The 13104-nt window shown below is 21.5% G+C and overlaps 1 protein-coding gene across 2 annotated transcripts in view; it reads right to left on the reverse strand.

Annotated features, from left to right (window-relative positions):
* Positions 1-13104, reverse strand: part of LOC117181549 — an 83986-nt gene that overhangs the window by 56742 nt on the left and 14140 nt on the right. For both annotated transcript variants that reach the window (XM_033374366.1, XM_033374365.1), the window contains exon 2: positions 7323-7718. In XM_033374366.1, coding sequence (XP_033230257.1) covers positions 7323-7711 — 389 coding nt within the window. In that variant the 5' untranslated portion in view covers positions 7712-7718. The remainder of the gene's footprint in view (positions 1-7322; positions 7719-13104) is intronic.

Genomic DNA, 13104 nt, shown 5'->3' on the forward strand with positions numbered 1-13104 from the left:
TATTGGTGAAAACATTTTCTATTTAATTGAGGGTTCAACTATTTTATTAAAAATTCATCTTTCATGATAGAAAAGTTATCATTCTTGATACAAGATTAACTTTTTTTGTTAACAATTCATCATTTTGGGTTCAAAATTCGACTGCCTTTTAAAAAATTCGTACTTTTAGCTTGAAATTTCCAAATTTTGGTAAAAAATTAAGTTATTTGGTTGAAAATTCATAAATTTTTATTAAAAATTCAACAAATTCCTGACTGAAAAATCTTTCTTAATTGAGAAGTCAACATTTTGGTAGAAATACAATTTTTTTGTTAAAAATGCAATTTTTAATTTAGCATAAAAATATTTTTCGGTTGGGTTCAGTTTGTCGAAAATTCGTTCGTTTATTAAAAATTAATTTTTTAACTGAATATTTGACGATTCCATTTTTTAACTTTAAAAAAATTGAAAACGTTAAAAATTCAACTGTTTTGAGAGAAATGTAATCTTTTTTTGGTTAAAAATTTAACTGTTTAGTAGAAATTTAACTATTTTGAAGAAAATTCAAATTTTTTGTTCAAAATTAACTTTCTTATAGAAAGCTCCACTTTTGGACTTAAATATTCGACAATTTAGTTATTTTTTTTATTCTTGATTGAAGAATCTTTCTTAGTTGAGAATTCTTTATTTTGGTAGAATTTTTTTTTTTTTTTTATAAATGCAACTTTTAATTTAGCATAAAAAATTTTTTGGTTGGATTCAGCTTGTTCAAAATTCGTTCGTTTATTGAAAATTAATTTTTTAAACTGAAAACTTGAAGATTCCTTTTTTGGTTTAAAAAAATATATCTTTTCAAATTGAAAACTAAACCATTTAGTTTAAGATTCATCTTTATAGATTGAAAATTCATCTATTCTGAGGATTTAACTAATTTTTTTAAAAAATCACCTTTCGTAGCAGAAAAGTCATCATTCTTGGTTTAAGATTAACTTTTTTCTTGAAAATTCAACATTTTGAGATTGAAAATTCGACAGCCTTCTAAAAAATGCGTACTTCTGGTTTAAAATTTCAACAGCTTAGTATCAAATTAGGCTGTTTGGTTGAAAATTAACTTTTTAATTGAAAAGTAATCTGCTTTGAATAAATCTTCAAATATTCTTTTAAAAACTAAATAAGCTATAGTGAATTAAATTTAAATAAAAATTACAACTTTTGTCTTAAATGGGAGAAAGAACTTTGAACGTTCCTAAAGATTTTCAGATTTTTTTAAATATTTTTCGAGCACCTGTGGAGACCCCAGTTTCTACACATTTCTAAATATTCCAAAAACATTTTTCAGGGTGGCTGTTTTAATCGAAGAAAAAAATTCCCTTTCATTTTTCGGTTTTTCTCGGTCTCAAAAAAGTCCCGGTCATTACCCGGCCCAGCAAACAACCTGATTTTTTTTAAATAATAAAATATTTCACAACAGCAATTTCAACTTTCACAATCAAAATTTTTTTATTTAAATTTTTAAAAAATCTACTTCGGTGATTAGGAAAAAAAAGTTCATATCACACCTGCAAATTATGTATGAAAATTTGGAAGATCTAGCATATGAAAAGTTTTTACTAAAAAAAAATATATATATTTAAATCTGCAGAAATTCAGCAGAAATTTGATCTATTCTATAATAACGAATGTATTTTTTAATAAAATAGATGAAGTTCTAAGAAAATAGTTGATTTTTTATCAGTATGATGAAATTCGGATCAGGGAAAATTAATTTTTTACCAAGAAAGTGAAATTTTCAACAAAATTCTTAAATTTTCGACAAAGTTCTTAAATTGTCAACAAAATTTGTGAATTTTCAATTGAAAAAGATAGATTTACCATAAAAAATTGAATGTATACATTTTTAGTTGATTCTCAACATAGAAGAATCATTTTTCACCAAGAAGACTAACTTTTTAGTTTAGTAAAAAAAATTCGCAACAAAATGAAAAAATTTTTCAACAGAAGATTAAAATTTTTAACCAAAAAAGATAAATTTTCAATAAAAAAGGATGACTTATAAGCATAAAAAATGAACTTTTAACGAAATAATTAAATTCTTAACTAAATAATAACATTTTAAACCAAAGGAATCATTTTTTAATCTAAAATAGTCTTGAATTCTAAATATTAGAAATCAACGAATTTTAAATATTCAAGATTGACGACTTTTAAATTAAAAGTCGTTAGCACTGAAAAACTTTCAGTTTTAAATCATCATAATTAAACTATTAAAAATATATTTTAAAATATATTAAAAATTAGATTATTTTGAAATGTAAGTCAATCTTTAAAATTCAAGATTCCTCATTTAAAACCTTCACAATTTAAAATTATGATAATTTTATATTTTACTATTAAAATTTCTGCAATTTTGATGATTTACATTTGAAATTTCATCAATGTTGAAGATTTAAAAATTTTAAAATCTTGACTTACAATTTTCTCTTCAAAATAATCATAACTGAAGAATTGTTATTTCTACACCTTTCAAAATTAAAGAGTTTTCAATTGTAAATCTTTAAAATTCAAAATTTTCTCATTGTAAACCTTTCAAATTTAACTAAATTTTTTAACAAATGTTCAAAGTTACGTACTTTCAAAATTTAAATCTTAAAAATGAAATCAATTTCAATTCTAACAATTCAGAATTGCACTATTTTAACGAAATTTTGATAATACACATGAAATATCAGAATCTTTAGTTAAAAATCTTAAAAATTGAAGAATATCAAATTGCAAATACTTAAAATTAAAAAAAATTTCATTGTAAAATTTCTTTAAAATTTAACTATATATTGAAAAAAATGTTAAAAATTGCATACCTTTAAAATATTAATCTTAAAAATTAAATAACTTTCAATTTTAACCATTTAAAATTGCACTATTTCGAACAAATTTTGATAATATACATTAAATATGAAATAGTCTTTATTTAAAAATCATGAAACTGGAAGAGTGTGAAATTGCAAATCTTTAAAATTATAAAAAATTCTTTGTAAATCTTCAAAATTGAACTACATATTGAAAAAAATATTCCAAATTACGCACTTTTAAAATATGAATCTCAAAAATTAAATAAACTTCAATTTTAACCATTCCAAATTGCTCTATTTCAAATCAATTTTGAAAATACACATTAAATATTAAAGAGTCTTTAGTTAAAAATCCTTCAAATTGAATACTGTCAAATTGCAAATCAATAAAATTCAAAAAATTTTCATCATAAATATTCAAAATTTAACTGCATATTGAAAGCAAATGTTCAAAATTATATAACTGTAAAATATATATCTTAAAAATTAAATAAACTTCAATTTTAACAATTAAAAATTACACTATTTCAAACAATTTTTGATATTACACATTAAATATTGAAGAGTCTTTAGTTAAAAATCCTTAAAATTAAATAGTGTCAAATTGCAAATCTTTAAAATGCAAAAAATTTTCATCATAAATATTCAAAATTTAACTGCATATTAAAAATTGCACTATTTCAAAAATATTTTGATAATACACGTTAATATTGAAGAGCCGTTAATTAAACTCTTAAAAACTGAAGAGTGCCAAATTACAAATCTTTAAAATTCAAAAAATTCTAATAGTACATCTTCAAAATTTAACCAAGTATTGTAAAAAATGATTCAATATTATATACTTTTACATACGATTAAAATATAAATCTTAAAAATTAAATTTTCAATTGAAACAATTCAGAATTTCACTATTTCAACCAAATTTTTTATAATACACATTAAATATTCAAGAGTCTTTAGTTAAAAATCTTAAAAATCAAAGTATCAAATTGAAAATCTTTGAAATTAAAAAATATGTAATTGTAAACCTTCAAAATGTAATGCATATTGAAAATATGTTTAAAATCGCATATCTTTAAAATATAAATGTTAAAAAATAAATAAATTTGAATTTTAAGAATTCAAAATTACACTTCTTTACACAATTTTGGCAATAAACAATAAATATCGAAGATTCTTTGGTTAAAAATCTTAAAAATTGAAGAGCGTTAAATTGCAAATCTTTGAAATTCAAAAATTTGTCATTGCAAACCTTAAAAATTTAATACATATTGAAAAAATGTTCAAAAGCGCATATCTTTAAAATATAAATCTGAAAACTTAAATTAATTTCAATTTTGACCATTCAAAATTAAACTATTTCAAACAAATTTTGATAATACACATTAAATATTAAAGAGTCTTTAGTTAAAAATCTTAAAATTGAAATGTCAAATTGCAAACCTTTGAAATCCAAAAATTTGTCTTCGTAAATCTTCCAAATTGAACTACATTATGATAAAAATGTTCAACATTACATACCTTTTAAATATAAATCTTAAAAATGAAATAAATTTCAATTTGAACAATGCAAAATTGCACTATTTTAAACAAATTTTGACAATAAGCAGTAAATATTGAATATTCTTTGGTTAAAAATATTAATAATTGAAGAGTGTCAAATTGCCAATCTTTGAAATTCAAGCATTTTTCATTGCAAACCTTCCAAATTTAATACATATTGAAAGAAAATGTTCAAAATTACGTGCTTTTAAAATATGAATCTTAAAAATTAAATAAATTTCAATTTTAACCATTCCAAATTGCTCTATTTAAAACAAATTTTGATAATACACATTAAATATTGAAGAGGCTTTAGTTAACAATCTTCAAAATGGAAGAGTACCAAATTGCAAATCTTTAAAAGTTTACAAACTGCCATTTATAAATCTTCCAAATTTGACGACAAATTGAAAAAAAATTTTAACATTACATAATTTTACATACTTTTAAAAAATAAATCTTAAAAATGAAATCAATTTTAATTTTTACCATTCAGATTAGATATATTTCAACCAAATTTTTTATGATAATAAATTAAATATTGAAAAGTCTTTAGTTAGAAATCCTACAAACTGAATAGTGGCAAATTACAAATCTTGAAAATTTTTTAAATTTTCATTGTAAATATTCAAAATTTAACTACATATTTTAAAAAATGTTCAAAATTATATACCTGTAAAATATAAATCTTAAAAATTAAATCAATTTCAATTTTAACAATTCAAAATTGCACTATTTCAAACAAATTTTGATAATAAACATTAAACATTGAAGAGTCTTTATTTAAAAATCCTTAAAATTGAATACTGTCAAATTGCAAATCTTTAAAATTCTAAATTTTTTCATTATAAATATTCAAAATTTAACTGCATATTTTAAAAAATGTTCAAAGTTACATAACTTTAAAATATAAATCTTAAAAATTAAATAAATTTTAATTTTAACCTTTCAAAATTGGACTATTTCAAACAAAATCTTAATAATACACATTAAATATTTAAGAGTCTTTACTTAAAAATCTTTAAATTAAAGAGATTCAAATTGCAAATCTTTAAAATAAAAGAAAATTTCATTGTAAATCTTCAAAATTTAACTAAATACTAAAAAAAAATGTTCAAAATTTTATACTTGTAAAATATCAATCTTAAAAATTAAATTTCAATTTTAACAATTTAAAATTGCACTATTTCAAACAAATTTTGATAATACACATTGAATATTGAAGAGCCTTTAGTTAAAAATCATTAAAATTGAATAGTCTCAAATTCAAAACTTTTTCATTATAAATATTGAAAATTTAACTGCATATTAAAAATTTCACTATTTCAAAAATATTTTGATAATACACATTAAATATGAAGAGTCTTTACTTAAAAATCTTAAAAATTGAAGAGTGTCAAATTGCAAATCTTTAAAATTCAATTTTTTTTTCAATGTAAATCTTCAAAATTTACATACATATTAAAAACATGTTAAAAATTACATACCTGTAAAATATAAATCTTAAGAATTAAATCAATTTCAATTTTAAAAATTTTTAAATGTACTATTTCAAACAAAGTTTAATAATACAAATTGAATTTTGAAGTCTTTACTTAAAAATCTTGAAAATTAAAGAGGGTCAAATTGCAAATCTTTAAAATTGTAAAAATAGTGTTAAATTTCAAATCTTTGAAATTCAAAAATTTTTCATTTTAAATCTTCTAAATTTAACTACATATTGATAAAAATATTTAAGAATACATACCTTTCAAATTTAAATCTTAAAAATGAAATAAACGTTAATTTTATCGATTAAAAATCGCACTTATTTATTAAATTTTGACAATGAAAAATAAATATTGAAGATTCTTTACTTAAAAACCCTTAAAATTGAAGAGTTTTCCATTGTAAACGTTCAAAACTCAATTACATATTATTAAAAACATAAAAAATCACATACCTTTAACCCTTAAAGTGCATTGTGGGTATAATACACCCCAAGCAATTTTCGAACTCTTATAAACCATACTTAATTCGAAAAAATTGAGTAAGTGTCGCCATCTAGCTTTAGTTGGAGACACTAACTATAAGTAAAGTCGTTTAACATACTGCGTCAAGCGTCAGTAGCAGCTGCTGGAAGTGAAGGTAAAAAATTACGGGGTCTAGAACACCCAGTGTGTACTTTGTGAGTAAAAATTAATTTTCGAGCAAATTCTGTTGTTGAAATTTTATTGTTTTTTGTTTACTTTCTAACGTAAGTATATCACATGAAGTGAAATAATATTTTTTTCGATTATTTTATACTTATTTTCTTTGTAGATGGCTTATAACTTACGGCAGCGCACCATGCAAGAGTACACTGTGGATGTGTTGAATAAAATATAATTGATAAAATACAGTTATATATGTCTCTTTTTGTAATTTCTTGTATTTTTATAATTTTACATGTCAAACTTCCTCAATTTTTATAATAATAAATCGATTAAAAAGCAAAAAATATGATTCATCATTTTATCATTAAATTTACTTTTCAACAGTGCAACTAAATATCTTTTTTGAAAGCACCCATGTTGCAATGGTTTTTTATAAAAGTACACTATTTCAAAAGTATAGTCATAAATTTTCAGGTTAAAATAATTAAAATTGCGTGAGTTATGAATTTTTAAGTAAAACAAAAACATTTATTCACTTTTTTGCAATAATTTTCTTAACACACTTAAAATAAATAAATGGCTATAAAATCAACTCTACTTTATGAAAGATACCTTAAACTATGTCGGATAATTTTATTGTGACAAAATATTCAATAGGGGTTAAACAATACATGATTAAATACGCTGGGGTATTTTATACCCACGATGCACTTTACCGTCATTTTTACCATGTATGCACTTTGAAGGTTAAAATATGAGTCTTAAAATATGAATTGCAAATCTTTCATTTGTCTTCGTTTAATTTTATAAAATTTACCTCAAATTTCTATTTCCATGGAGTTTTTCCTCTTCCTTAATGGGCAGAGAATCTTCTTCAGTCACAGAAGATTCTTTGAGCTTTTTCTTTCTCTCCCTGTACTTTTTAGCATTAATTTTCCATTGTCTTCGCCGGCGACGTACTTCATCTAATTTCAACTCATCATGAAGCTTGCTATTTTGATTTTTCAATTTTAATTTTAATTTTTTCAATTTTTCAATTCTTTTATTTTCTTTATGCTTTATGTAACGCTCTTTACTTCTTATCCTCTGTAGCTCACTTTTCTCTGGATCTTGCTTTACCCTTTGTCGATATTCTCTGAGTCTTTCCCGCTCTAGTTGTAATTTATGTTCTCTATCAGCTTCAGACTTTTTTCTCTCAGATTGCATGGTTTTTCTATATATAAGAACAAATTCATTTTTTTAATTTTTTACGTGTGCAGAAATCATTATGAAAATATTTTTCAGGGTGACCGTTTTAATTTTTTTTCAAATCCCGGTAATTTTCCGGTTTACAACCATTTTTCACGGTCAATGAAATTTAAAAAAATTTAAATTAAAATCTAAATTCTTTACATTCGAAGTAATAAAAACTGAGCGGCAAATGAAAGCACTCAAACTGGAACTCTTCAATTTTAAACTTTTCAAATTGAATTTTTAAATTAAATGAAAAACTACCAAATTTAATTTCTTTTTAACTTTAATAAATTTTAGAGTTCAAAGACTCAAATTCAGTTCCAAAAATTTAAATCTACGTTATTATTTTCACTGTTTTAAATTAAACAAAATCAATCAATGAACTTGAAAATGTTTAAAATTATATTATTTTTAATAATAATAAATAATTATATTATCATTTATTATTATTAGAAGTTAAACTATTTTTATTTTAAATAGTACAAACATCTTTGAAAAGCTTCATACTTTTATTTCTATCTCTTGAGAAATCTAGAGGTTTTTTCTAATTATTTAAATTAAAAATTATTTAGAAAACATTTTCAGAACTTCTAAATATCTTTTAAAATGAATCGAATTTTTCCTACAATTTTTATAAAATCCTGCGTAATTTAAACGAAGTATACGTACTGACAAAAATCTGGCTATTCGTATCGAAATTTCGGTGCAAATAGTCACAGTCTATTTTTAAATAAAATATAGATTTCTGTAAATTAAAAAAAAAATAGAAGCTTTTTAAGAATTGTGAAAGGCTTCATATAAAATAACTTTCTTAAGATTTCTAGGAAAATTGAAAACGATTTTTGATGATGACAAATTATTTGGAGAGAATATTTTTTAATATTTTGAAAGAATTCCAAAATCTTAGAAAAAATCTGGAAGATTCTAAGGAAAATTTTTTAATTTGCAGGTTTTTCTAAAAATGCTAGGAAAAACACGATTCATTTCAAAAGATATTTAGCGAATGTTTCCTAAAATTTTTAGATAATCCTGAAAATTAAAAAAAAATTCCCTAATATATTCCAGATTCTTTTACGAATTTATTCTTATAAAATTATTTTTAAGTTGCAAATTGTTTATACGGTTTCAATCGGACTTTTATTTTTTTTAATGACTAAGACTTTCGAATTAAAACAGTTCAAGTTTTAACGTTAAAATCTAAAAATTCTTAAATTTTGAATGTATTTAAAATTGTTTTGTAAAATCAATTATTGTTAACTTTTTAATACTTGAATTACAAATCCATTTTTAAATAATTGATTTATTTAAATTTATAGTAGATAAAATAAACAGAAATGTTATCCAAAATTTTCGACTTCGAACGTGTTTAATTTGCAATCTGCCTTTTAAAATTCTTTAAATAAAACTATACGATTAAAAATAAGAATCTAAAATTAAACTATTTTGATATACAATATATGCAAATTACTCATTGTAAACGGAATGATATAATTCAAAGAAATAAGAATTCAAATAATTATTTTTAAAAACTGTTGAAATTGAACTTGGACTGAATTTTCTTCTAAAAATTTGTAAATAATTGTCTGGTCAAAAATGTATAATTTTGAAATGAAAGAGATGAATTATAAATACATTTGTTGTAGAATTTTTGACTGGAAAAGTTGAATTTTCAAAAAAATAAAGTTTATTTTTAACTAGAAAAAATCAATCCAAAAGAAGAATTTTTTTGTAAAAAATGCAAATTATTCATACAACAGTTAAATTTTTAAACAAATAGAAGAATTTTTATATTAAAAAAATTTAATTTCAACCAGAAATAAAATATTTGAATTTTCGAGCAAAAACACGAATAGGATTTTTAACCAGAAAAATTGAATTTTTCATAAGAAAATTTATTTTCCACTAAGAAAGATGACTTCCTTCCAAAAGACCGATTTTTCTATCCAGACTAGTTTAATCTTTGACTAAAAAGGTGAACTTATAACAAAATAGTTTAATTTTAAAACTAAAACGACGAACTTTTAAGTCATTAGTTGCACTTTCAAGCAAGAGAAATATTTTTTTCAAGAATTGAGTTAAATTTTCAAACCCAAAAAAGACAAATTGCTTCGAAGACAGTAGATTTTACAACAAAAAAGTTAATTTTTAACAAAGATAGATGAAGTTAAAATGTTTAAAATTGTATCACTTGAAGGAATTTTAAGCTAGAAACATTAAAAATTGAACGCTTATATTCTTTAATAAACTAAAAACTTCTTAAATTAACAATTAAATTATTTTTATTTTAAATAGTTTAAAAGTCCTTAAAATTCTTTGAAATTTCATTAAAAAGTCTTGAAACATCTAGATGTTATTTTTAATTTTTTCAAATTTTAAATTATTTTTAAAATTTTTTCAGAACTTCTGAACATCCTTAAAAATTATGCGAATTTCATCTAATTTTTTTTTTAATTCTACCAAATTATAAAAATTTCTTTGAATTATCTTTTCAAATTAAAAATAATTTTCAATTTTCCTAGAAAATGTTTTTCATTCTTCTGGAATCTTTCGAAATTCTTAAAAAGCTTCTAAATTCTTTGTTCGAAATATACAAAAATCTACATTTTGTTTTAAATTAGGCCGAATTTTTTACTAGGAATAATAGATTTTCAATTGTTAATTTATTATTTAATTTATCAATAATAATTTTAAATAAACATTCAGATATTTGTAAATATTAAGCAATTGTTATTTTCTTAATTAAATAATTTCAGATTGAATGGTTTAAAAATGGAATATTTTAGACTTAACTAATATTTGAAATTGAATGAAAGCTTTTAATTATGAATATATTATTTTGAAGTTATTTTAAAATTGAAAATAGTTTATAAAGTTTTTATCGAGCGTTTATATTTATTTAACTAATCAAACTTTCCAATTGAAACAGTTTAATTTTTAACTTTAGAATCTGGAAATCCTAAAATTGTGATTTAATTTCGAAGTTTCGTAAAATCAATAAATTATTATTCACTTTTTAAATCTTGAAGCACAGTTTAATTTTAAAAATCATGAATTAATTAATATTCACAGTTAATCAACTAAAAATGTTTTTTATCCAAAATCTTTGATTTCAAACGCTTCTAATTATTAATTGTTTAAATATTTAAAACAGCTTTTTAAAATTCTTTAAATTAAAATGTACGCTTAAAAATTTAAATATAAAATGGAATAATTTTAAAGTGGAAGATTTTCGAAATACGCATTCTAAACTGAATAATACTCACCATAATTAAAAAAGATACAAAAAATAATTATTTAAAAAACGGTTGAAGGCAGATTTTTTCCTAAAAATTTGTAAAATTCTGAGACAAACAATAAATTCACTGGCATTTTTGGGTTATCCTGACCTTATAAAATACCCGGTTTATCAGTCGAGCGGCCACCCTGATTTTTTAAACAATAATCTAATTTTCATAGAATAATTTTTATTATTGTAATTTTTTAATAATATAAATTTAGGATCGTTTAAAAACATCGCACTATTTTTTAAAGTTTTCCGCTACTCAACAATAAATAAGAAAACCGACAAAAAACCTTTAAAGTAAAAATGTTTCCTTGATTTTATTTAATAAATGCCTAAAATAAAACACACAAAAATCCAAACATATTTTAAATTTAACAAATTATCAACAAATAACTTTCCTATCAAAAAAGATGAATTTTTAAACAAAAAAAGAAGAATGATCAAAAACAGTTGAATTATAAAACAAAAAATTAATTATCAACGAAACAGTTGCAAATACAACCAAAGAGTTGAACTTTCAAGAACAAGGGAAGAATTTTAAACAAAATAGTTCAATTTTTAACCAAATAATTCAATTTTCATGCCAAAAAGACGAATTTGTTATAAGACCGTTAAATGCCTAACAAAACATTTCATTTTTATCCAAGAAAGATGAATTTTTAATAAAAAAATATTACTTTTCTACCAAAAATGCGAAATTTTTTAATCTAAGATTATTCATTTTTTTATTTTTAAAAACGAATGTTCAAAAAAATAGTTACATTTTTGACAAAATGATAAAATTTTCAACTAAAACGATTAATCAAGTAGTTAAGTTTTCAATACAAAAATAATAATTCTCAACAGAAAATTTACTAGTTGATTTATTAATTTAAACAAAAAGATGAATTCTTTAAAAAAAGCAATAATTGTTGATAACCCAACCTGAACAGATTTTAATTTTAAATAAAAAACAGTTGAACTCAACAAAAAAAAAGAATTTTCCATCTAAAAACCATAAATTTTCAAACAAAAATGGAATAGTTAAATTTTCAATTCAACGCATTAGTTTTCATTAAGAAAACGAATTTTGCACAGCAAAAAAAAAGAATCAATTTTTAACAAAATAACCCAATCTTTAATCAATTAAGTAAATGTTTAAAGTAGTTAACTTTCAACCAATTTGCTGAATTTTCAACTAAAAATTATGGAATTCTCCATAAAAATGTAATAGTTGAATTATAGACTAAAACGATTAATTTTTACTCAAAAATAAAATTAAGTTTCAACAAAAAACAAAAAATGTTTATAAAAATGTTAAAGCTTCAACCAATAAAATAAATTTTTAGTTGAAAATTCATGTAATTGTTTTTACAGATTTAACCAAAAAGTAAATATGACAAGCAAAAAAAATTAAGAGAGTTGAATTGAAAAAGAAAATTTAACCAAGAAAGATCGATTTTCGACGAAGAAGGATGACTTTTCTATCATAAAAAATTAATTTTTATCAAAACCAAAAAAACCAAAAAATTAGAATTCAATTAAATATTTGAATATTCAAGACAAAAATAGAAAATGACTTCTACAATTAAAGATAAATTTGCAATTAAAAAGTAAACATTTTAATCTAAAAATTCGAATTTTTTTAGAAAACATTGAAGTTTCAAATCAGAAAGGATGAATTTTCAAGAATATAGTAGCTTTTATAACCAAAAAGTTGAATTATCAACTAAATACATAAACTTTCTACCAAGTACTTGAATTTTTATATCATATGCAAAATAAGTAAGAAAATTTCAACCCAAAATATATTAAATTTTCAGATAAAAACTCTGATAAAAAAATCACTATGAACAAAAAAAAAGAATTTTCAACAAAACTATTTTATTTTGAAGTCAAAAAGACGAATCTTCTATAAAAAAGGTTGGATTTTGAAACTAAATATATAATGTTTCAACATAAAAAGTTTATTTTTCAACCAGTTTAATTTTCTATCAAATTTCTTAAATACGAGGGTAGTTCAATAAGTCCTTAGAATGACCAACAGATGGCGCGCGAATCGCTCCAAATCATCTGTTTTCAGTCAGCACCACTCCCGACTAGA

Source organism: Belonocnema kinseyi, chromosome 10 (genome assembly GCF_010883055.1).
Source record: "Belonocnema kinseyi isolate 2016_QV_RU_SX_M_011 chromosome 10, B_treatae_v1, whole genome shotgun sequence".
Classification (NCBI taxonomy): Eukaryota; Metazoa; Arthropoda; class Insecta; order Hymenoptera; family Cynipidae; genus Belonocnema; species Belonocnema kinseyi.